The sequence below is a fragment of the Syngnathus typhle genome, linkage group LG1 (assembly GCF_033458585.1).
Source record: "Syngnathus typhle isolate RoL2023-S1 ecotype Sweden linkage group LG1, RoL_Styp_1.0, whole genome shotgun sequence".
Taxonomy (NCBI): Eukaryota; Metazoa; Chordata; class Actinopteri; order Syngnathiformes; family Syngnathidae; genus Syngnathus; species Syngnathus typhle.
The window spans coordinates 5,646,516-5,672,773 of NC_083738.1; the positions used below are offsets into that span (position 1 = coordinate 5,646,516).

A 26,258-nucleotide genomic window follows, 5' to 3' on the forward strand; every position below is an offset into this window, starting at 1 on the left:
TCAGTTGCACCATCCCTTGCTGGCCACCTTCACATTCTTCATCTTCGTCCTGTTGGTGGCAAAATATCATTTCAGCACATGGTATCTGTGTGCGTGTGTGCGTGCGTACATAAGCAAGACCAATACATGCCTATTTTCCTGGCAGAGAACACACTCATTGGAGTAGGTATGGCCATCACTGCCGCAAACTGGATCCATCTCCTTAGTGCAAAACCCTGCTTCATACCTATCACAGGCAGGCTCGACACAGATGTAGTAAGATTTGCTTACTCTCGCAGTCAAATCTTAGAATAGTGTATCTTTGACATACTTCTCACATGAAGATTTAAAATAAAAAATCAGGCATTGTCAGTTTTGGTCATAGCCTATTGTGCGTAGTGTGTTTTAGTAAAGGCCGCTCTTTTTTAAATATTTTTTTTGCCGTGGACTTTGTTAGATTTTGCAAGTGTCTACAATGTTGTGGTGTGTAGAATAGCTTATTGGAAAGAAAAACGCCTTTCCCTCACCTCCATGAGTCCACCTTGAACACGTGGATTGCTTTCTGTAGACAGAGCCACCACTTGCAGGGTTTGGACTACACAGACACACAACACGGTACTTGCTATACAGTACATTTTCTTAAATGGTCTAAAATTCCACTACAGGGGGAGGGATACTTGGGGATAAAAGTCATTATGTTGACAGCCATAAATGATCTTACCAGAAAGTAGCAGGTTAAAACAGAGCAGCACAACAAACTTCATTTCTTCTATGTCGTTGCAGTGTCTGATTGATAACAACTGTTTGTTTTCCCACCTATAATGCATAAGTAGTTTGGCGCTGTCCCTGATTGGTTGTATTTCAGAGGCGAGGAGGCACACAACCTTGTGCAAATGTTTAACGAAATCGAAAACACTGTTCGTCAGTATTTTTTGTGAACCAGCTGGGACATGTGAGAAAAAGACAAAACCGCTGTAAGACATTGCCAAAATTTCATACATCTACAGTATTAGGTTGCACGTTCAATAAAGCTGATGCATATAATCTCACACTGAAATTGTAAAACTAAATTTGACTTTTCAGAAACAAACTAGTTTGTTGTGTGCTATTCGTAACCATGGACATGCACACACTGCATGGGAGACTTATATGATGCTAGAATCAATGAACTATTACGATATTTTTTGGTATTTAAGAAGTAATTCAATTAAATTTACATGTTTTTGGTATCAATAATTTGCAATAGTTATTACATTTGATAGCTTAATTGCTAATAACTAATTATTAATAATCTAGGTACAGACTAATAACTAATTACTAATAACCTAGGTACAGGTTATTTTCACCCCTTTTCACCCACTAAAAACTTGTTACATCTAAATCTTTTTCCACATGGCTCAACAAACACATCCCAGTTACTACACTTAAAAGAGGCCTACAGAAATTGCCCAGACTGCTCTGTCCAGTTTCACATGTATTTTAGTAGCGCTTTTCTGTCGAGAACAGTTGTTTGGGATTGTAGAGTAAATAAGAAGTGCCAGAAGGTGGCGCCATTAGAGTGGTTATTGTACATTACAAGTCTACGTCGTCGTTTTATTTGTAAACTGAACCTTATTTTAAAGTTTTGGTTTAAATTTGATTTGACGATTTCTTTTTGCAGTGTAGTCAGTGTAGACTGTTTTACTTATTACACGACAAGGCTTGAAATAACATATTTTGCTTTTTGACCTATGCCGGTTTAGATCGAACCCCGTTTCACTATCTACGAAAACGTTTTTTTTCGTTCAATTACATATTTTAATCAGTTCCAATGAACAAACATGTTAATTTTAAATATTTCGATTGACTCAGATAAAATCCCATAGAAGCCACCGTGCGAGAGAACGCCATTATTTCCGATAGCGCCTGAATGCGCCACGGGCTATCAAACCAAAGCAAATGTTGTCCAACGGAAACCAGAGCGAAAGGGTAGAGAAGACAAGATGGAGGATTGAGTGGGTTGCACTGTGGACCAACGGTTGCGACCCTTGAGTTAGCCCGCTAGATATTAAGGACTGAAATATTCGGATAGAACAACATTATCATCCGAAGCGTGACTATTTGAGTTTTTTTTAAAGCCCCAGTGTGTGGAGGTCGGTTTTTTTTTTTCGTCTTTAGCGACGGTCCTTGCGACATCGCTAGCTTTTAGCCGCTCGTCTTTACTAGCTGCTTTTTCGAGTTAGCTGTGACTGGCTGCTCGTACAAGGCCGTGCGATCTTTCAGAGTTCCATCGATTTATACGTTGTGACTACCGCGTCATACAGTGTTTCCTAAAAGAATTCGTATTTTAACGAAGATCTTTTGTGGATGGTACCATTATGGTTTTCTTGTAATTTGCGCAAGAGCTGGTTCCCGAATTTTAGCTACCATTCGTCCATGTTCGCCAAGGGAATAAGGATTACATTTATGTTTCGCCGACTATTTGGTTAGAACGCAAAAAACAATTTCCCGAAGTTAACCGAGTGCCGATCGTCATTTGGTGGATATTATGGCGAGCAGCAGTGGCTCCAAAGCCGAATTTATTGTCGGTGGGAAATACAAGCTTGTGCGGAAAATTGGATCTGGGTCTTTCGGCGACATATATTTGGCCATCAACGTCACAAATGGAGAGGTAATAGTCATACTTACGGAATACGTACATTGTTTGTCAACGAGCAATGAAGGATGAGAACGTCAATTGATTTTAAGCAAGATTTGTTGAGTTAGCCACAGCGGTAACCTCGCCACGCAAACAAACTCATTTGCATTACTTTTCAGTTGCGAAATATCTGTCTTCAATGTTAACTTTAATTGTAAATTTCAAACTGTAACTGCCACCTAATACGTGTGTCGTTTTTAGGAGGTAGCGGTAAAATTGGAGTCACAGAAAGCCAGGCATCCACAGTTATTATACGAAAGTAAGCTGTACAAGATCCTACAAGGTGGTGTCGGGATTCCACACATACGGTAAGGAATTTCTTGTCACCTTGTGTCGTCCTTGTTAATCTACACTTTAGTTAGCAGTCGTCGCTTAGCATGCGTCGTGTAGTTTAATGATCATAATGTTAGGTACAAGGCCTGCCTGTCTGCATTACTAAAATGCGCCTTTAAGATGATTTCACAATCATCGCCAGGAAATGACCGTCATTTTATTTCCCTGCGCAATTACGGTTCGATTGTTTCTCGTTGTCAGAATAGTGGCCGTGTCATTAAAGTGTGCCCGGAGAGTGGGTTGTTTTCTCGAGCATAACAGCTGTTAGGGGCGAGGAAAGGCTGCTATGTGTGGAAATGGCCGCTCCTCTTTTGTTGTCCTCGCTCTCAACATGTCTCCCTCCTCGGTTAGAAAATGGCGGCGGAACACAATAAACAACCTTAACGTATCGTTCAGTGTTTTAATTGCATCATTATTTTAGTATTTTATTATGACAGCTCATATTATACTTTGTTTTCATATTTTATTGTTCCCAAGAGTGACGCAAACGGTCACATTCACACAGGCTTGAGGGCATTCAAAATTGTTAAGACTCCAATAGCCATCCATTTTCTGTTGTTAACCTAAGTGAGCCGGAGCCAAATGTTTGATAAATATTCATGGATGTAAGACCCAAATTCTTGATAAATATACAGAAATGTAATTTTCCCAAATTGACAACACTGGATAATGAACTTTTCACTGCCCAATGTAAGCAAGTAAGTACAATGCTTTTAAATGTAATTAAGAGACTAACGCATACAAGAGTTTGTGTGGCTTGTCCTTTAATTGAAACTTTAAATTCATCGATTATAGACGGGTTCAGCCTATTTCTGCATTCCCCACGATGCATTGCTGGCAGGCATATTGGAAGGACAGCCTCGCAAACATAGAGCGTTATTTGCCATTGGTCACACCTTGTACATTTGTCATTATTCTGAGTTAATAGTCAGCAGGATGAGGGCTTCTTTAAGATTAGAGAAAATCATTACAAACCAAAGATTTGACGTCCACCTGAAATAAAAGCAATCGATGACCACAAGCTAAGCTGTTGCTATGGTTGCTAGCCACAAATACCGCTGTCAGTTTGCAGTTTGAGGACAGCTTCACAAAAATGCAGACGCGAGGTTGTTTCCTGTATTCATTGTCATACAAGAAAATAAGGATACAAGACCCTGCACTGCCCCATGATGTTATTTGAAGAGTCATAGTGCTTATTTTGATGAGCATGTCTGGCTTTTACTGTATGATAGCGTTTAGCTCGTGGATGTTAGTTGATTGATCAATTCAAAGTCAGTTGTAGAGTGTTACTGCCGTGTAGGAGGCGAATGAATTTAACGTGTTATCAAGCTGTATTCAAGATTAAGCACTTCTAAATTAGGCACAATGTTCTCAAATGAAGTTGTTTATTTGTCACTCCAAGCTGTTGTTCCATACAAAAGTCATGACAATTAAACAAACGTCCGCTAGCTAAATGCTAGCATACAGTATAAGGCAGTTATGCTATTAGTGTTGTCACAATGCCAAAATGTATTCATATTGCATTTGTGGAATATGAGGTAAGCAGCAAAGTTAACCAATTTTTTTTTAGTCCATCTCAAGGGGTGCCCATTTTGCTGTCGGCACAAAATGACATCATAGTTGCCAGGTCTCAGGTCACAACCAATCACGGCTCAGCCTCATAAAACTGGTAAGCCGTGTTTGGGTGTGACCTGAGACTGCCTTCTGCAATTTTAAGAGTTTTGCCACTTAAATTTATATTCCACAAACAAAACATTTTTCAGAACACTGTGTTTCGAGTAGTTGTGCTGCACAGAACATAAAATTATCAAGAATAAATTGCCGTTGACTTTACTTCAATGTTTATGTAGGCAATATGACAATACATTTTTGCCATTACTGTGAAGCAAGTATGCTAATTTAATTGCTAATGAGCCAGTAACGTTACTTTGTCTGTGCATCCGTGTACATGTAGCCCGCTCCCAACTTGTCAGGTTCTACAAATTGGGAACAAAATATTTCACACAGTTCTGTATGACACTTTGCATGTCATGCTTTTAAACAAGGAGCGAAGGGGCGGCAGTGAGCGTGGCTCAGCTTGAAGTCATCTTTCCCTTGCACACCTGCAGAAGGAGGCGTGCCAGGCACTTAAAGGCGTTTTCTACATGTCGGTAGACACGTGGCGTCACGTGAATGTATTAGGGATGTTCTGATCAGGGGTTTTACGCTACAAATATCAATCATCTATGGTCTTGTGACTTCAGTGTGACAATTTCACCCACCAATTTTTCTTAAATAATTGATTAATCTGAGTTTATATTTTCCAAATAATTCATTTATCACATTTAAACAAATGTTAATTTTCTATCCATTTATTTCTCAAGAACAGGACAAGGCTTCAAATAGAGTGCAAATATACACAAGCAAATTACGATTCATTAACGTTTTATCTCCAATGTCAGAAAATTGAGGGAAATTTTGAAATTTTCCCCCAGTAAAGTCAACTGTTTGCAAAGTCCAATACAGATTAATCGCAAAAGTGATCACCGGTTTTCCCAGGTTTACATGCAGCCTTGTATTCCAATTACAAAGAAACCACAGGCCAAATCTGTACGGCATTTCATTTGGGTTCAAAAAGGTAAAAGTATAATTAAAACGTGTAGAAGGAAAATAAGTGTTACAAGTAATACTTGGGTTCGTTACCGTTCATAACCATTTAACCAGTTTTCAAATAGTTTCCTTCCATATTGGAACACTGTGTGTCACCCATGTAATATTAAAGATGATGTGCCACCTCATCACACGACGCTCTGCTACACCGTAAATACATGAATTATAAGACTGATTATTAAGATTGAGTACTACAGCAGTCGAACTTGGATGTCAAAAATACAATTCCAGACAGCAATCGCCACCCATTCTAGAATCCTACGGCCAACTGAGGTGCAACAAAGTGAGATGCTAATGCTAGTTTAGCTAATGCCTGCGTGCATGTGTGTCTGTCATTGAAGCAATATTCGAGCAGGTGTTTTGTTGGTAGCACGAACTTCCTTGTTTCAGCAAAGTCTAGCCTAAGCCTGTCTACCCTGCTGGTCTTGCTGCCCCTCCTCCACTCATATCACTGCCTGAATTACCTTTTAAATCTCTCATGGCTTATCTTTCCACCTTGGCTTTCTTGACTGTTTCCCTACTTGCTTCTTCATATAAAAATTGTATTTCTTCTTCCTGTGGAGGTTTTCACAGCCAGCACCCTTTTTAAAATGAGAAACGGCTATTCATCAGAACTAGTCATGGCTGATAAGAGTTTGAGTAACTTCGTATATCAATCAAGAACAATCTCATCCTCCTGAAGTAAAACTGACAACTATCAAAGAAGTCTATCGGACAAGTAGGTCAATGGCTTTAAAAAGGTTTGAAAGCAGCTGAGAATGAGTACAATACAGGTTCTCCACTTCCCAAGCAAAATTAGGAGGTCAATTTGAGCAAGAACGTGAGTTCGGTTGTACTTAATTTTAAAATTCAACCATGTAGTCTACTGTACTCACATTATTATTAATCGATATTCATACGCAAATCCATTAAGTTCTCTTCTTCAATCCAAATTAAACAGTTGGACAAGTTTGCCATTAAACATGCCAAGTTCGCAATGAATTATGGATTTCTCGAAAGTTTGAATTGTGCCTCGTAAGCATCTCTTTGTCGATACCATTTCAGAGGGCCTAATGATGTTTGCTTTGCACAAACCGATAATATTTCTTAATGGTGCCGAAGGTACGTACTATAGGTATTACGTACAGTTCTCTGGTTTACCGCCCTGGTGTATGTATTTTACGTAAAACGTAATGTCTTCTGATTGACTCATTGGATTTACATATTATAATCTACATATTACATCCCTGTGGAGGCAGCCACATAACATTTACGGATTTTGGAATTCGGTCCACACAAGAGGCGCACTTTTTTAAAAGATGCTTGTTCGATTTTTGAGATAATTAAACGCTTTTAAGTGCGCCTATTGGTGTGAAAAATACCATAGTCGTTTTCCCAAAGTGAGATCTTGTCGAATGACAAATCCCTAAGTGTGATGTAAAGAACAACAATGGCAAACTCAACAAAAAGTGTACAAAGTCAATACAGAAAGTGACTTAGGAAGTGACATTTCAAACTTTTTCAGTGCTTCAAAATACTACTTGGGACACGAGTTTTCTTTTCATAGCTTTTAAGCATTGTTTTCTCGTGCATGATGTCCCACCTGGTTATATCTATGCATACACTTTCGTTCAAAGGTTTTGGGTCACCCAGACAATTTAGTGTTTTCCATGAAAACTAACATACCGTATTTTCCGCACTATTAGGCGCACCGGATTATAAGGCGCACCTTCAATGAACGGCCCATTTTAAAACTTTGTCCATATATAAGGCCCACCGGATTATAAGGCGCATAAAATAGAAGCTATACTACAACAAACTGAGGTTGACTAGGGTTGCGGTATGCATCCACTAGCCAATAACCAACAAGCTCTCTGTAAACGATCGCCTTTCTCAAACGATCTCCTATAAAATGATCGGAACTGACTGAAGTTCGATCTAACGCATTGGTACTACATACCTATGTTTCCCTTCCATATCGATCCGTAGATTTACTCGAAACATTAACGGAGCAGCCTATTTTGACATGAAATAGCCTGGTGCGTATAGCAGCTGTCGTTATAGCATTAGCCATCCGCAAATTCCCATGAGCCTCAGCAAAGTGTAAACAATCGCGTTTCTCAAACGATCTCCTCTAAAATGATCAGAACTGACTAAAGTTCGATCTAACACATTGGTACTGCTTACCTATGTTTCCCTTCCATATCAATCCGTAAATTTACTCGAAACATTAACGGAGCAGCCTATTTTAAAAAGAAATAGCCTCGCGAGTACAACAGCTATCCGGTGACGCCCCCTGACTACAGTTGCCGTAATGTTGGGAAGCGATGCGACCTTGTAATTTACTAGTCGTACTAAAACGTACTGAAACATTTTGGCAGAGCACTGTGTACAACCAGTATGGATAAACAAATTAATCAATTGATCCATATATATAAGGCGCTCTGCATTATAAGGCGCACTGTGTTTTTTTTTAGTAAAATGTAAGTTTTTAGGTGCGCCTAGTAGTGCGGAAAATACGGTAATTGCACAAGGGATTTTAATAATCTATTAGCCTTCCAACACAATTAGCAATCACAAGGGACCATAGACCTTTATACACCTACATATATAGATTTTGCATTAAAAAACAGCTGTTTGCAGCGAGAATAGTCATTTACCACATTAACGATGTGTAGAGTGTATTTCTGACTGGTTTAATGTCATCCTCGTTGAAAAAAAGTATACATTTTATTTTAAAAATAAGGACATTCTTAAATGACCCCAAACTATTGAATTGTAGTGTAAGTACCGTATTTTCCGGACTATAAGGCGCACCTAAAAACCTAAAATTTTCTCAAACGCCGACAGTGCGCCTTATAGTCCGGTGCGCCTTATATATGGACCAAATTCCTAAATTTAAACTGACCCGAAGCATTGTGTCATGAAATCAATCATAAGTGGCCCGCTGAAGACTATGAATCATGAATCAAAAAGACTATGGATCATTATTTTGTCATTATAAAGTAATTTGTTGCGTCTGAAGTTGAAATAAAAAAGATAAAATGGAGAATGATTTGATTTGGATTAAAAATCTGACATGATGCATTAATGGTGCGCCTTTATAGTCCGGTGCGCCTTACATAAGGACAAAGTTTTAAAATGGGCTATTCATTGAAGGTGCGCCTTGTTGTCCGGAAAATACGGTATATTTGTCTCTCTGCTGCTTGTCTGGGGAAAGGGCGGCAAAGGTTTTTTTGGTCTCCCAAAAATCATTACTAACCAACAATTTGACACCTACCCAAAAGAAAAGGGATTGATCACCAGAAGCTAAGGTGTTACTATGGTTGAGAGCCATAAACGGTGCCGTCAGTTAGCGTCTGAAGAGAGCATTCACCAGAACGTCCACATGCTGTTTCTCATGTCTTCATTTTAGTTATCATACAACAAGATTAATTTTCAACACCCTGGATTGCTTGTTGTATGTTGTTTGAAGTTGTATAATTTACCGCAACAGCAGTGCTAATTTTGTTTAGCATGCCTGCCTGTTACTACCAACAGGTTGGACTGGCAAACATCTTTTAATAAGAACGTTTTGCCTCTTGTCACGTGCCCTACCATAACATTTAGTCATAAATATAACAGATGAGAGGTTCATTTTCCGCCTGCGTAGCAGTAATACGCTACACGTTCTTCAAACATGATTATGCCACGTACCTTTTTGCATAGCCTTTATCAGCAGAAATGGTTGAGAAAACAGATCAACAATTAACACTTGTCAGCACCGACGTGAAATCTGTTTGAGCAGTGTGTTCACATTTGAAATGCCTCATGACTTACTACCCCTTTTTCATTTGACAGTATTTGCCTTTTCTGAGGAAAAAAAAGAAACGATCACATACAATCTCTAGCTGTGAATGTTAAAGCTAATAGTGGTGCTATTGTTGAGGTAACTGTTGTTAGTGAGTGCGTTTGTGTGTGCACGGCCCTGGTAGCCTCATTATGTATTGTTGATTTTCCTTTTTGGCATGGGGGCTGGCAAAAAGTGCCTCATTATGTATGTTTATTTTTTCTTTTTGGCATGGGGCCTGCAAAAAGTGCCAGGTTAAGATAAGAGTGAGACTGTTAGATTATGTTAAATTATAAATTCAACCTTTAATGATGTTAGTCAGATCAATGTATCAGTATTTTGTATTTGCTATAAAATGCCTTGCATGGTGTTTTCCTTTTGGTTGATGATACAGAGAGCAGGGAAGAGGGGCCTTCATATACTGCAGGGGTGTCAAAGTCTTTTTTTTTCGCGGGCCACATTGTAGACATAGCTTCTTTCTGAGGGCCATTATGACTGTAAACCCAAATTAATGTTTGAGCATCTCATACTATATACAGTAAAAGCTACAAAACAAACTGACAACTCGTTTTCAAATCAGACGAGTAAAAACAAGGGGGGGGTGCGCTAATGGGACGTCAAACACTGCGCGTTCGCTTCTCTTCCGGGGGGGGGCTAATGAGACGTCAAACGCTTTGTGTGGCGGGCTCCATCTAGTGTGGAAACTGAGAAGTGCAACAGAGTTGAGCTCAAGCTTCTTGTGCGGGCCATATTCAATTATGTTTTCAGAATTTGCTGCGGGCCAATACAAACTGGCCCGCGGGCCGCAGTTGGCCCGCGGGCCGTAGTTTGGACACCCCCACTTTACGGTCATTGTACGGCAGCTATACAACAAAATTGGGACCAGTGTTCATGATACCCATGTTGGGAGGAAACTGTGAAGGTTGTCAGCATTAGTATCGGAAGAGCAGCGGTGTGGTAAAATAGGCAAAAGTTGAGCTGATAAAGCAGATTCAGCCATTGCACATGCTAGAAACTTAACCCAATGTCCCCCCCCTTCCCCCATTTAGATGGTATGGGCAAGAGAAGGACTACAATGTCCTAGTCATGGACTTGCTTGGTCCCAGCCTTGAGGACCTGTTCAACTTCTGCTCTCGACGCTTCACCATGAAAACAGTCCTTATGCTTGCAGACCAGGTAGGCAATGCTCGCACAATTCATTCACCACTCACCAGAAGTTGGGGATAGTCAGCTTTCAGGTGCTTTTGTAAGGCAACTTAATTTGGCCTAAAAAAATTCAATACACATTTCCAGGGGTTCAGTGTTTCAATACTTTTTACACAACTTCTTGTTCTCTAACAAGAAGCCAAACGGAAAATTCCACGGCAAGTATTGTCTGAATATCCCTATATTTTGTGCATGGTTGTGTATGTGTGTGAAGTCTTCAGAAGAAATGATTTTTTTTGGAAGGCATATGAGAGTACATGAGCTGTATACACATGCTGACAGGCCACGACCAGATTTTTCCCTTGGTTATAAGTGCATGTTTGTTTACTCAGCTGTACTTGTGAGTAAAAGTGTCAGAATAAATACAATATGGTAACCAACAATACTGAAAATCATGACTCATTGCCCTTGTTTTTGTTTTAGATGATCAGCAGAATTGAATATGTACACACAAAGAATTTCATCCACAGAGATATCAAACCAGACAACTTTCTCATGGGCATCGGCCGACATTGTAACAAGGTGAGACATGCAAGTTCATTTTATTATTGAGATCTACATTATAAATGGCATGTCACCTTTGCAGTCTAAATGTTAAGATTTTAAAATATACAGGACCCAAGTGTCCTGATGGAAAGTACATTAGTTGGCTGAAGCGTGGTACCATGACATTTTTTGTCATGTTTGCATACAACATTATAACCATAGCACCCATTTATTGATTTCAATGTGTGAAGAGAAATCTAAATGATTTTTTTTTTTTTTTTTTTTTTTTACAAAACTCCTAAAAGAATAGAAAGAAAATGCATGAAGACCATAAACATAAATCAAGACATTTTTTGTATACCACAGGTGGTTTATTCATTATCAAAGATAATGCATTCTGTTATGCAAAATGCTCTTCATTGTTTCTCAGGTTCCAATAAGTCTTATGTCTGGTCTTTTCTTCAGTCAGAAAGGTTTGGTTTTCATCTTCAAGTCAAAAAGACAAAACAATCCAGGCAGAATCAGCTGATCTAATCCTCTTTGTAAATTCCGGAAGTAGAAAAGCACTGCACAAGTGGGAAGCCCATTTACGGTTGCAGCGGTAGCCCAATAATACTTACATGGTGCTCTGTCACAGCAATTCTGGTTTGCCAATTTGGTTTATAAGATATACTTTTAAGACATGAGATCTTCCTCTAAGCATGAAGTGAAAGGATTATCTGTTAGCTAGTACAGTAGTACCTCTAGTTAAAAACACCTCTACTTACAAACTTTTCGAGATACAAACCGGAGCCTTGCAATTTTTATGCATATACTTACGAACCAATTTTCGACTTGGAGAATAGCCCTCTTTGGCACACGTGATTAGAGAGGTAGCTTGAGCTATTATACCGTGATCTAGCTGTAACCCTTCTCTTGCTTCCACTGGCCTTCTCTTCTCTGACACTCTTTGCACATACATATTAGTTGATTTCAGCTAAGAATGCAAGTTCACACAATATCACGCAGGCTAGGCAGTCGCCCCTTGCAGGTGGGTGGCTACGAGTATAAGTGGGGGTTAGACCTTCTTATGCAATCTTGCAGAGAAGGCTCCAACCTGTGTCTCGATCTTTCTGCCATACATTAAATAGTTAAACTGAGAAGGCAGCCTCCTGGTAATTAGTATTAGCATAGCGAGCATTAAAGATAAAGAACTGGTAAAATATAACAGCAGCAGGAAGATATAAAACATGCAGGACACCGGACCCCGAGAACTGGAATTGGTGACCCCTGACGTCGGTGGTAGTGAAAGTCTGGCTATGTGCAGTGTTCGGCAACGGTACAAGATCTCGCTCGTCATGGTATGAGCAAAGCTTTGTGGTCTTATCATTTTCCCATACAGCCCCTTCCCTTTCTTGCTATTTTTACACACGTTGACTCCGTGATTACACAGCCTTGTTTACATTTACCATGGATACCACAAGACCAAAATATCCACCACATGTGATGCATCTCCTAAAGTATACTGTACTGTATGTAAAAAGGCAAATTTCAGCCAGCCTATTTTTACCGGATAGTAAAGTACACCGTAATATAAGTGGGAAAAGTATAACTTCTGAAATTGATCAACTTCATTTCAATAGGAAACAATACCTCTGTTAATTAATGAATGCAATCACAAAATAAATTAAATTAGTAATCAGAGATTCCAATGTGTATATTTTGGGGAAAATATTTTTTAAATTGCAACTCTAAACAAGCTGGTCCGATTTTGGAGGATGTTTGGTGATGTAACTGCTACATGTGCCACATGCACAGATCCGCAAGCTAATTATAGGACTGCTGCGGCACAGCTTGACAAGTGTCATTTGCCAGCTTTGTGATGAAGTGGCGTCTGCTATTGAAGATACAAGTTGTCATTTTACTGTCTCAATGGGTATTTTTCCTTCAATAGTAAGATTCAAGACACAAGCAACATAGCTCCCTGATTGTCATTGTAATGCAGTCATGCTCGCTTTGGCACACCCACAGGAAAAAAAGAGAAAATAATTAGCATTTTTTTGTAATGACTCTCAAGGGGCAACTCTGAGCCCTTGTTGAGGTGGAGGAAGGTAGCATGGTTGTGCCGGCTCGCATTAGCGCTCTTTGGCTACTATTTGCGCTACTCTACACAGCTACGCCTCATACCGCATAACTAAACCATAGAAATGTATTTTCATCCAGGATGCATCTTTCACAAATCCTGACTAATCTCCTTGTTCCTACTGCTGAAAAACATCCTCCCTGCATGATGTTGCCACCACCATGCTTGATAGTTAGGACAATAATGGCCAGGTGTCACGCAGTTCCGTTCTCCTCCAAACATGACAAATTGCATTTGTCCGGAGTTCAGTATAAGTCTCAACATAGCAGAGAATTTTCTCATGGTCTGTGGGCCCTCCAGGTGCTGTTGGACAAACTCCACGCAGACAGGCTGCCATGTGCCTTTTGTAAGGAATGGCTTTCCTCTGGCCTAGCAACGGTACAATGCTGTATTGCTCTGCTAGAGATAGTACACCTTTATACAGCACACCTCCGTTTTGCAATTCACATTGCTTTCAAGCTGTGCGTGTGTCCGCAACTGCATGCGGTCCATCCTGGACACCCCCACCCATACAAATTTTATTAGGCTAATATTTGAAATAAAATAAAAAAAGATTACCGATCAACCGGACGCTAAATTCTAAGAATACACACCAAATATATTAACTTTTGGTTTTCGTAACTTCCAACAAATGGATGAATTAAAGCCCTTCAGTATTTAATTTTTACACAGGAAAAATCTTAGGATAAAGACATTAAAAAAATAAGTAAATAAAAGCATTAAATATTTGGTCAAATATCTCACCTGAATAAAAGTAAGTCAATTAATAAATAGGTTTAGAAATATCTCAACAATATCACAATACATATCTAAGTCGTTCACAATATATTGTCAGAAATCTTTACCAACGATATATCACAATATAGGTGATTCAAAAAGAAAAAAAATATTCATAAAAAAGTGTCAATTTGTTCATTAATTTAATGCCAAAACTTGGGACAATGTACAAAGATGTACATGTACATCTGCTTAGTGTCATTCCCTCCGATCCTTGCAAATATAAATGCTGTACATCAATAAAAATTAGACTTCATAGCATGAACATTAATTACATGTTTTATGTCCACCAGGGCAGTGCACTGCTTTCTGATATTGAAATCAATAGCAACTTGATTTTGTAAAGTACTACACTGGTGTCCTGTAAATCTAAGCACTCCACAATTAACGTGCATTAATATTAACACAACACTGTACAGGTAAACAAATTAAGTGCATTAACATAAATGACAACACTGTACAGCTGGACACATTCAAATGCATAAAAATGAACATTCGGTGTAAAGAATAGCATACTGCTTTCCGATTACGACATCAGTGGCAACTTACGTTACACGTTTTGCTTCATTCTGTTCACGTCTAATCTAGCACCAGCATACAATGCAGGAATGTCTTCGTGAAGTGCGACCGGGTAGCTCAAGTCTCGGTTCCAGTGTTGGTCGATTCAGAGTGATTTTGTGATACCTAACATCTCCGCAGTAGTGATTGTCGACTGACTTGGTTTACCTTTATTGTAACCTTTGTTTAGTTCGCTATCATAGCAAATGAGGTGGCTTTGTAGATTCATACTGTTGCTGTTACTGGCTTATTCCAAAACCTTCATATTCTTCTGCTGAATCCATTGTTTATTTGAATGTTTGCTTTGAGCAGTAACCGGAAGGGTTTGTGCCAACACTGACTGGTCGTTCATAACTCCCTTCATTTTGCATAAGCCCCCAGTTTCAGCTGAAGAAAAGCAACCCCAAAGAATGATGCTTCTGCCTCCTGGCATCACTGTAGGTATACTGTTGTTTTGGTGTTGCACAGTTTTGCTTGCGCACAGCATACCTTTTAGAATTATAGCTAAAAAACTTGCTTTCACAGGTAATTTGTCACATTGTGCTGTTGGTAGATTCTAAGTATCTGTGCAATATTTTGCTGGGCCCGTATGTTTTTCTTTCTAAGGTAAGACTTTTGTCTTGTTACCCAGACAATTGAGAATGGAAGATTGTTCTCACCTGTATTAAATAGTTAATACTTGACAGAGGTTGCTGCAGCCCACTCAATGCTGCAGCTTCTTCTACTTCTGGTCATCGTTGTGGAGAGATTGTTTTTGCTACGTCACTTTTGTGCCATATTTTCTTCACTTGATTACGACTCTCTTCACTTTGTTCCCTGGTATAACCAATGCCTAGGAAATTCATTTTACCCATCTTCTGACTTGATATCTTGGATCAGATCTGCTAGACATACCGTGTGCGGTAAAATGTGGTAACAGAACTGTCAGGAAAAGCATATTAGAACATCTGAACTTCATTGATAAATTAATTAGGGCCGCACAGACAAATATATCTTGTGATAATGGCCTATGGTATATGCATATCGCAAAGACATTTATTAATTTTGTTTTGGGATTTTTTTGCTTTATCAGCAGTAGACCAGTTCGATGCAATTTAAATGCAAATCACCACCTCAGTAGTTGAACAATGCCTAGGGGAATTACAATTCATTAGCTAAGAACAAACTAAACTAGTTTATTCTGCCACAAAAAAAACAACTAATTAGATGTCTTTTCTTTAGGTACATGAATTTTTATGCTTTTATCAGAATTTGACCAGTCCGATGCAATTTAACTGCTAATCACCACCCAGTAGTTGAACAATACCTAGGGGAATAATAATCCACTAGCTAAGAACACACTAAGGTAGTTTATTTTGCCATGTAAAAAATGACTTATTTCCTTAGATAATGTCTTTTCTTTAGGTACGTGTTAATTATCGCTATAGTTAACATCCATATTCCATATTGCATGTTTTTCCTATCTCGTACAGCCGCCAAATCAATCAGTTTCGTTAAATAGCGACACGTGTTGATTCGTTTTCAATGATGGATAATACTGTATATTGCCACGTCTTGCATTAGTAAAGGGTGTGCACACCTGTGCAACCACATAATCCCAAGATTTTTTTCTCACTCTAAAATATAATAGGTTGTACGGGTCGGATTAAGAAACCTATCCATCCATTTTCTATACTGCTTGTCCTCACGGGGGGGTCACGGGGAATTAAGAAACTTTTTTTATTTTGTTGGTCGCATTCTTTTGCATCACAAAAACCTGGCGTTTGTACAGGTCTATGTAGACTTTATATATCAATCAACATCGTGCAATTCTTGACATCTAAGAAGCTGCAGTTTGTGATTGCTGAAAGTGTGTGGCTAGCGATTGGATGACATCACGTTTGGGTTTGCACCCTCCAATCATCGTTGTGATAAAAATAAGCCAGTCAAAACATTTCTTTCTCTTTACAAACAATGATCTGAGATGTGTCTGAAGCTTTTGGAATTTCTCACATTTCTGCACACTCACCGACAAATGTGATTTGCTCTTTTTCAAAATCACATTTGAATGTTTTTGTATATTAATGTTTGCATACAAACAATGTAGCAGGAGTGAGGAAATGAAGGCAAGGCAGCAAAAACTTGAACCAGGATGTTCGTACAGATCAGTCTGCCACATCAATCAGGATCAATCTTTCCCCATTGCTCTTTACAAAACTGCTGCAGCCAGAATCCTGGGATGTCTAGCATGAATCGATCTCTGGGGGTCATTGACTTGCAGCCAATTCCACGGCATCTGAATTGGCTGCAAGTCAGGATTTTGAACATTTAGTTTTTTTCTGAAACCATTCTGACATCTATTTACTTCTGTGTTTTGGATCATTGTCCTGTTGCAGTTTCCATCCAGCCTTGTTTTAGCTTCAACTGTCTGCCCCAAGTTTTCCTGCGAATCATCCTGATAAACTTTGCTGAAATGTGAGAATTCCCACAACTTTAGATACTTTTTCAGGCTATTGTATGAATTGAATAGATCTTGGCATTTAGACTGACTGAATCCCAAAATATTTGATTGCATTAAGGTCATAGTGTGAACCCCCCCAACCCCCCCCCTTAACAAACACCTTCATCCGAGACGGTACTTATGTCTTTTTTGTTTTTCTTTTTGTGGAGATTTCTATTTTATTGTACAGGCTTTTAATCTTCCATTGTTGTCCTGACAGAAGCAAATCACACCTGTGATTTTTCTTCAGCAAATATACCCAAAAGGGACATTGTATTTGTAGGTCCAACCTTTATTACACAAGAGGTGCTTGCTCTTTTGTACAGAACCAATTGGCATTAAACTAAGTGGGTACAATCAGAATTGCCTGTTGTACTCTTGCTAACTGTGCTAAAAGGTGGATAGCGGCTGTGTGATTTTTGACCCCTGCCCCTCTACTGTCTGCCCTAGTGTTTAGACTCATCAGTGGGGAAGAGGAAAAGAAGCTTGGCGGTTAGCTCTTCTCAGGACCCATCTTTCTCAGGATTAAACCAGGTGTGACCTTTACCGCAACACCAGCTTCCTCACAACAGCAGTTGGCGCTTTGCAATTATATATACAGGCATAGTGAATGACAGCAAGACCATTAGTGTTCACCTTGCACCTTTTATACCTGACCACCAAGCTTGTACTTCATACTGTCAGAAGAGGAGGGTAAACATCAATATAATCATCCAGGCAATGGCTTTCTTGCCTCAGTCCTGCAGAGGTAGAGCCCACTAATTCCGGGGTAGAGGTCAGTAACTTTGTTTGGCCTGTGAGTCAATCAAGTACTATAAACCATTGTCAAGACTGGTATGGTTGAAGCCTTACGTAAAATAAAAGCTTTTCAATCAGCAATGATTATTTAATAACTTAATTCAAAGGTTGTAGTTTGCATAAGTGCAAAATGTGTATCTTGTGGAGATTGAAATAATTTGTTGTTGAATCATAGCCAAACCTTGGGTGTAATAGTGAGCACCTTACAATCTTACAATATTTATCCTGTAGAGTACGGCTTGTAGTACGGGTTTTGATCTTGAGCTCACAAATTAACCCCGCACTTTGTTGGTTAGCTGATGAGAGCAAGAATTACCTAATGAGTTTTAATCGTTTGTTTGCCGAATAGCCACTTCTTTCAACAGAGCTTCTGCACACTATTCTCAAAGTCAGAGTACATTCAGCAAATGAGGGTTTTGCTCACTTCAGTGTGGCTGCTTCTGCCACCAAACATGCTTTTTCTCAGTGTTCTTTTTTTGTTGCTGTTATTACAATGATGGGGGGATTGTATGAATCAATAAAAAGGCACAAAAAAAACAATAAATTAGACCGTAAAGTTCTAATCTCTGGTCAGTCTATGTTGGTTATCTGATCCAGACTACTGAAATGTTGATATTTGTGTTGGTAAAAGTTGACAGTAAATTTTTCCTCTAGCGCATGTGCAACCAGTAAACTTGCTGGTTTTTTTTTTTAATTCTTGAATAATTTTTGTTTTTTGACACTTGACTTCAGTCCATTTATTATTTATAAAAGCGAAAAACAAAGCAAAAACTGTGGCTTCCACAGATGTTTGCCAGTCGACTCTCGTTAGCTGTCGCAATTATTACAGCTAAACCTCAATTTTATGCACTTTGACTCCACGCGACTTTCTAATGCGCATTGGTCTTGGACCCCAAAGACCGTACGAACCTAAATGACTCGCACATAAACCTTAGCACATACGTCTAGCTAGAACCAGTTTAAGACTGCAAAGTTACTATCTCATGGGTTAGGCAGAGTCACCCTTCTGTATGGGGGAGGCAGAGTGGGAGGTAGAGTTAGAAACGTTTTGGACAGATTAGACATTATTCTGCAACGGTCAGATTATGGCTCCATGGCTGTGTCTTGAGCTTCCTGGCATTCACTAAATAGTTCAACTGAGATTAATCGGCCTTCTGGTTGTTACGATTAGTGTTATATAGCAAACATTAAAGATGAACGGATCTGGTGAATGGTCCCCCCAGAACTTTTCAATACCAGTCTGTGGCTTTAACCTTACCATCCAAATACTATACACTATCCAGAGTTGCACTATACTGTTTGGATTCTAAACAATATCTAAACTTTAGAAGATGACAAAATCATACGAGTAACATTAGGAACGGAAACTGAAAACTTTGGTTGGTTTTTATTTAAAGAAGCTGTATCATGCTACTTTAATCTTCCCACAACCGATTATAAACGTGTACCGTAAATTTCGGACTATAAATCGCTCCGGAGTATAAATCGCACCAGCCATAAAATGCCCAAAAATGTGAAAAAACATATAAGTCGCTCCGGAGTATAAATCGCATTTTGGGGGGCAATTTATTCGACAAAATCCAACACCAAGAACAGACATGAACAAGCAACAACAGGCTAAATGATACGGTATGCTAACGTGACAAACACAAACGAGGAGCTGAGAACGGGCCTGATGTAACATTCAGTTATTTAAAAAAAAAACTATTACATAAATAACACGTTTATAAAAACATCTGTCACTCCAATTCATTAAATCCATCCTTTGTCAACAATGCCGTGTGCCGCGCCGCAGTTCAAATTATTCCACAGGCCCATACAACGATATATAAACTATATTTTAAATAACTATCACATAAACAGTATTATCAAACCATTTGTGTCACTCCAAATCATTAAATCCATCGATCAAATTTCTCGTCCTTTATGTCATCCTGGTGACAGAGGACATGTCCAGAGGATATGGCGCTTTAAAGTGTTAATTACTTTATTTGATTTTTTTCTCTTTATTTTTCACGTTTTGAATATGTTCAAGATAAAGATATCAAAGCATGTGAAGTGATCAACTATACTAAAAATAACATGTGAAGTGGTCAACTATACTTGTAAGTGATGTGTTAATGATCAAGTACAAGATTTGTGAAAAAAACATGTCGCTCCTGAGTACAAGTCGCCCACCCCCACCCAAGCTATTAAAAAAAAACGCGATTTATAGTCCGAAAATTACGGTATATGATTATACTTTACCTTTGGCACAATGTCAGTGTAATTTCTTAACAAATTAGTTATTTTGGCCGCCTTTTTCTCTAACCGTAAGACGTCGGGTTCACTTGAACTCCGCTGTACGCGTACACGTTCGCAGGTCGACTTGTGGTGTGTTCAGTGATCACTTACAAAATAGGACATCCCAAAATTACATAGAAACTCCTATAATGCACCAAACGGCAATGACAAGTACTTGAGCACATTGCAGAGTATACGTAGAAACATTTAATAATTCATGCATGTCAACTCAAGTTGCAGGGACAGCTGCTCTGAGAAATTAGCTGTGTTTAGTCTCCAGTGGCTATTACGGAGGTGGCTCCTCACGTTGTGACATCACAATGTGAGAACTCGTAGCTTTCTTGAATCGTGCAGACTGGTGCTTATAAAAGGAGGAATGAGCAGGAATGCTACCAGATCAGTGAATGGAGATAACACCATATTTTAACATTGGTAAAAGGGGGAAAAAAAACCTTTATTCAATTGTTTTGCACTGCTTCATTTTAATGTCAACATCATTTAATGTGAACACCTCCAAGCTTCTTCCCTCTCATGATCCAGTCCCCTGACAAACTGCTTCTCTGCTTCCCGCAGCTCATCTTCTCCCATCATGATTGATTGATTGATTGATTGATTGATTGATTGATTGATTGTATATTTATTGATCCCCAGGGGTGGGGAAATTCAGGCCCCAGCAGTATTCATACCACAGAGTGGGTATACAAAAGACGCACAAATGGCATGATGCACCCGCCTAAGGCAAAAAAAAAGTTACGAAGTTCACACACATGAATTTCAGTTCGAGGAATTTAACACTCACTCTGACATTCTCTATGCTGATTTGCTTTAGCAACCGCTCACCCTTGTGCTTTTGTCAAAGGCCCTCAATAAAAGAACATGCTTTGTCAAGTAACTAATCTGCCGAAATCAGCAGCCTTGCAAGTCAAATTTTCAAATGCACGGTGGCCCACCTAATCTAAAACAAATTTTGCAGGAATTGCATTCTCACCAAATAGAGAAAAGCTGGACGAGGGCCAAGTAATTTGGCAAAAGAATTTGTGCGTGTATGATGCTCCCCTATCCACAGACAAGGGCTTCATGTACATAATATAAAGACCGAATACTTGGATGTAGAGCAAGCGCAGTATACCACCAATCCCTCTTAAAAAAAGAGGTAACCTGGTGGTAATTGACTGCATGTAAATGCAGTCATTCATGTAATTCTTACTTACATTGACACTTCCTGAGATGGGTTGATCATATTGTACCATACAGTTTCTTTCATGACAGCAACGTCCACTCTATCAACCTTCCAAAACATGACGGCTCACATTGTCGAGGGGTGGTTATGTACTGTCTTTTTACCTCCGTAAAATATTGCTTTGCTGAGGTTGGTAGGCAGACATTGCCCACTGTCTGTTTTGATTATCAGTGAAAGTTGCAGCTGATTCTACCTTTTCGGCATTTCTTTCCATCCACTACCTGAACTGCTTATCATATCACAGTTTAAGGCAGATGGCACATTAATTTGGTGTTTTGTTCAGCATAACTTTAAAGACTGCATGCTTATGTATGCACAACTTCAAAACAGATGTTAACTTTTGTTTTTAACTTGTTTTTAAAACGTGATATAGTATAACATATTATTCTACTATAACCACTATCCATAATCTCTCGTTAATGCAACATGGGTATGACATTCAGATTTGCTTTCTACTCATCTACAGTGAACATAACATGTACTGAACACAACCAGCACCTGCCGGGCGTGAAATACATGAACCGTATTATGCTTTGCATGCCACATGGAGGGATTGACATGTGCCCTTGAAGTCAAGATATTTGAACCTGAGCCTTTTTGGTCAGAGGCAATATTATCTAGTGGGGGTGTAACGATTCATCGATACACATCGATTAATCGATATAATGCTCTACGATTTATTGGCGTTGATGCTAAACTTAAACATCGATTTATATCGCCGTGTTTGACCTCGAACATTAGACGCAACTTTATTTTGAAATCCAGTTCATTGTTGCTTGCTTTCTCTTTCCGGGAGCAGTGCGCGGCGGGTTCTGTTGTGAGCAGAGCAGGCACGTGAAAGGGGAGTCGACAACTAGTACGCGGCTCCTGGGCTGGTGCTATGGCTAGTGTCCAAAAAGATGAGGAAATTTGCTACAAAGCACTTTGGATTCCAAAGAAAAGATGGCTCAACGGACAAGACACGTGCAGTTTGTAAATCCTGCCATGCGATGATCAAATATTCAGGGACCACAAATATATTAATATAACATAATATATTTAAAGAAACAACACGACATCAAATTTCAGTGTTAAAATAAGCACTTTGTATACTACAATACTCTTGTAATTTCCTAAATAAAGAGTTTGCAGTACCTTGTTAATTTTGCGTATGAATTGTTATAAATCAGGATATTGTTCTATATTTTTTATTTAAAAAAAAAAAAATATCGATCGTAGAGCACTATATCGTGATGTATCGTGAATGAATCACAGCAGGCTTTAAGATATCGGCAGATATCGTATCGTGATTCTTTGTATCGATGTGATATCGTATTGTGACAAAACCCGCGATTTACACCCCTATTATCTAGATTTCTTATATGCTGATCACGGCATTTTGTATCTATATTCTAGCGACTGGACTGCCAAGTAATAGTCCCCTGAGTGTCAGTGCTACCGAAATACCAATGAGGTCCCATTATAGCAACCACTTAACAACCTCCAACATCCATCACATCTCACAGTCAGTGTGCTATAGTGTGAGAGTGGTTCATGGTTAAGCCAACTGCTTACTTCAATTCATACAATACCTTATACTATTCATGTAATACCTCATACTTCAAAGTCAATGTTTCGAGGAAATTAAATACATCATTAGCAAGAAACATATTTCCATGTTAAGTGTATGGATTTGATTGCTGTGCATGTTAATTCCTGATGATTCCTGGATTTTAGCATGAATAACAATCGTTGTGTTGGTCTCCCTCTTCACAGTTGTTCCTTATTGACTTTGGATTGGCAAAGAAGTACAGAGACAACCGTTCACGACAGCACATCCCCTACAGAGAAGACAAGAACCTGACTGGCACAGCACGTTATGCCTCCATCAATGCACACCTGGGCATTGAACAAAGGTCCGTTTACACAGTAGCTCAATGAGACGTCATTATACGATGAGCCGGCTTTGATCACTGATGTGGAGTAAACTGAATACAGATGAGTTCACGATTAGAGGAGGAAGATTTTGCGTCAATGACTTTTTGCGTGGGATTTCAGTGTCCATGAAAAGGATGCTGATGTCTCCTAATGCTTTCATTTTGCTAAATAATATTGAACTAAAATTGTTTTTTTTTTAGTCGCCGTGATGACATGGAGTCACTGGGGTATGTACTGATGTACTTCAACAGAACCTGTTTACCATGGCAAGGACTGAAGGTATGAAAACATAGATGATAATTCCTAGAAAGGCAATGTTAAAAATAAAGAACATTCAGCTTTTGAAAAAAAATTACAGTAAAACCTCGACCATAATACCATTATACCCCTAAAAATGAAATAAATCCCACAGCAGGGAGTGGGGCAGGGTTATTCACAGGTGTGAATACTTTGACACGAATGTTTCACCTTGTTTAGCCATTTAGCAGTGCCTATGACACACACGATCAAAGTTATTGACAATTTAATCGTTGACAATTCATTTATGTATTTATTTATATGGCACGTTTATGGACACTGCCTCGTGTCTCCTGCCGCTGGCTGTATGCCTGTCTTTGGCACACATGCGCATTATTGGTAATCCCTGTCATTCGTGACGTCAACAGAAGCATTGTGGGTAATATCACCATTCCACTGAGCTAACAATTGCAATTTTTTGAAGGCGCAGCAAATGTCGCCTTCTCGTGGTTTCTCATCATGTGCGTCTGGGGGTTTGGAGAAGAAAAACTTCATTTCGCGGTTCAATCTGAAATTCCCCCTGAAAGCTAAACCTTCCTATTAAGTCTATATATATATTCTTGTGGTGTTAATCACCAGTTGTTATTGATAGGGGCACTAGAAAATATGAAATGATTCTTAAAATACAATACAACATTATGTAGTGCATTTTACGACAGCTGTGGCTATAACAGAGTGCTTCAGATATAGCAATGGGGACAACCAGAAAGACAGTGAAAACAGTATTGAAACACAAGTTAATATACACCAGCAAAACAGTCGAAAGCCAAAGATTAAAAATTTGTCTTCAAACACGTTTTAAAAATGGACAGAGAGGCGACTTCATCAATATTGAACTCTGTCCTGAATTACTTGAAACGGTCTGTGCTTGTCTTATGTCCAAGCTTTCGCTCCATCTTGGCTGACAGGCAATGCGAGGCCATGAAACAATTTTGAATTATTGTGATTCCAACTGTTGCACCAAGACAGGATCTAGCTCTGTTATTTATTTAATTGCGTTTTTCTATTGCTATACATGTTCGGTCTCTTCACTATATATATCGGTTGACGTGTGCTGATTTCCTCTTCGCCAGATCCCCCTCGTAAGAGATTCCAATGTCAATGGGTCTTGTAAAATCAAGGTTATATACTTGCCTAAGATTTAAGGGGAGGTCGTTCCAGAGGGAAAGACCGGCAACAGGCCATTAGCAATTTGAGAGCAAACAGAAATATCTTAAAATGCACTCCAAAATATAGATTATGTGCTCCTTCTTATGAGTTCCAGCATATTAGACTAACTGGCAATGCTTGGATACTGTATTACGCTGTATTAATAATGTCAAAATAATTTATTAAGAATAGCTTGTTTTACAGTATGTGTGAAATGTTTGTTTACCAGGCTGCCACAAAGAAGCAGAAGTATGAGAAAATCTCAGAAAAGAAGATGTCTACCCCGGTGGAGATCCTCTGTAAGGTAAGATACAGGTGGTGATAAAGGTGGAACTCCTTAACATTATCGGGACTATTTCCATCAGGACAACTTGGTGTTTTCATAAATGTTTCCAGGCTTTTCCAGCAGAATTTTCCATGTACCTGAACTATTGCCGTGGCCTACGCTTTGAAGAGGCCCCAGACTACATGTATCTGCGCCAACTATTCCGCATCCTCTTCAGGTAAAAGTGATCGGAGTGCGAAAATGCATATATTTCCAGTACTACTCAAGAACTAAATGTGCAGCAATTGCTGCTGTTTTCTTTTCGACACCTACCAATAAACCGCAAGTCAAGTAAACATTGGTTCTTTTTAATAACCATCCACATTCCTATGTTCTTTTTTATCTTGGGTGTCTTTGAGTTCGCTTCTGAAACAAGAGCATATTTTCCTGTATATTTTAGGACTTTGAACCACCAATATGACTACACGTTTGACTGGACCATGCTGAAACAGAAAGCAGCGCAGCAGGGGGCCTCCTCTGGGGGCCAAGGCCAACAGGCGCAAACCCCCACAGGCAAGCAAACTGACAAACCCAAGCCTAACATGAAAGGTTAGTAGCAAACAGCCAAGCGACGTTTTTATAGACACCAATTGCTCCTTGTCTCAGTTTTGTATCAACTAGGCACTACGTATTGTTGTTGTACAACCCACACACCAGTGCCCCTTAAAGCTTCAATATAGCCAAATTGGAAAGAAACACAAAACTAAAGTGTTATTCCGTTTGGAATGATGATGCCATGGGCAATCCATAGGAGGCACCTTTTTGAGAAGAGGCAAAAGTCAAAGGAATGAGATAGTGATACAATTGGTCTGTCTTGCCATAGCGAAGACGTCCTTGGGGAATTTGACTACTAACTATGTCACGTTGATATCGTGTTCCTTTGTTGGGGCTGGACAATGGGCTCTCTCTCTCTCTTACTGTTTACTAACTCATTCTGATGACTTTACTCTTGACTATACCATTTGTCTCGTCTGCATTCCTTTCCAACATTTTTTTCCCTATTAGCCATTTCAACGCCTGTTTAAAAAAATGTGGACAGGTGTTTCTCGTTAGCTATTACAAAGCAATGCAGGTGCAATATAAATTTAATCCCGCACAGTCACTATCCGTAGCCCTGTGGCATTTCCAGAAACAAGACCTCAATACAATGTAGTCCATGGTAGTGAACATTAGCG

General features: G+C 39.2%; 1 protein-coding gene and 1 long non-coding RNA gene across 6 annotated transcripts in view; one reads left to right on the forward strand and one right to left on the reverse strand.

Moving 5' to 3' along the window:
- Positions 1–519: 519 nt before the first annotated feature.
- Positions 520–2,861, reverse strand: LOC133161092 (uncharacterized). 2 transcript variants are annotated; one of them, XR_009716002.1, is made up of 3 exons: positions 2,658–2,861; positions 701–922; positions 520–574 (listed from the first exon to the last, which is right to left on the reverse strand). It is a non-coding gene; the product is annotated as an uncharacterized LOC133161092 (long non-coding RNA). The 2 variants fall into 2 exon arrangements; XR_009716004.1 differs by having other exon boundaries at positions 2,647–2,861.
- csnk1a1 (casein kinase 1, alpha 1) overlaps positions 1,916–26,258 on the forward strand; it is a 33,058-nt gene continuing 8,715 nt past the window's right edge. Inside the window, exons 1-10 of one of the 4 annotated variants that reach the window (XM_061289295.1) lie at positions 1,916–2,629; positions 2,858–2,964; positions 10,496–10,622; positions 11,076–11,174; positions 17,525–17,608; positions 23,151–23,290; positions 23,513–23,591; positions 24,988–25,062; positions 25,155–25,261; positions 25,484–25,637. In XM_061289295.1, the coding sequence (XP_061145279.1) occupies positions 2,507–2,629; positions 2,858–2,964; positions 10,496–10,622; positions 11,076–11,174; positions 17,525–17,608; positions 23,151–23,290; positions 23,513–23,591; positions 24,988–25,062; positions 25,155–25,261; positions 25,484–25,637 (1,095 nt within the window). In that variant the 5' untranslated portion in view covers positions 1,916–2,506. Of the gene's footprint in view, positions 2,630–2,857; positions 2,965–10,495; positions 10,623–11,075; positions 11,175–17,524; positions 17,609–23,150; positions 23,291–23,512; positions 23,592–24,987; positions 25,063–25,154; positions 25,262–25,483; positions 25,638–26,258 lie in introns of those variants that run through there. The other 3 variants (XM_061289301.1, XM_061289288.1, XM_061289310.1) reach the window with 3 other exon arrangements.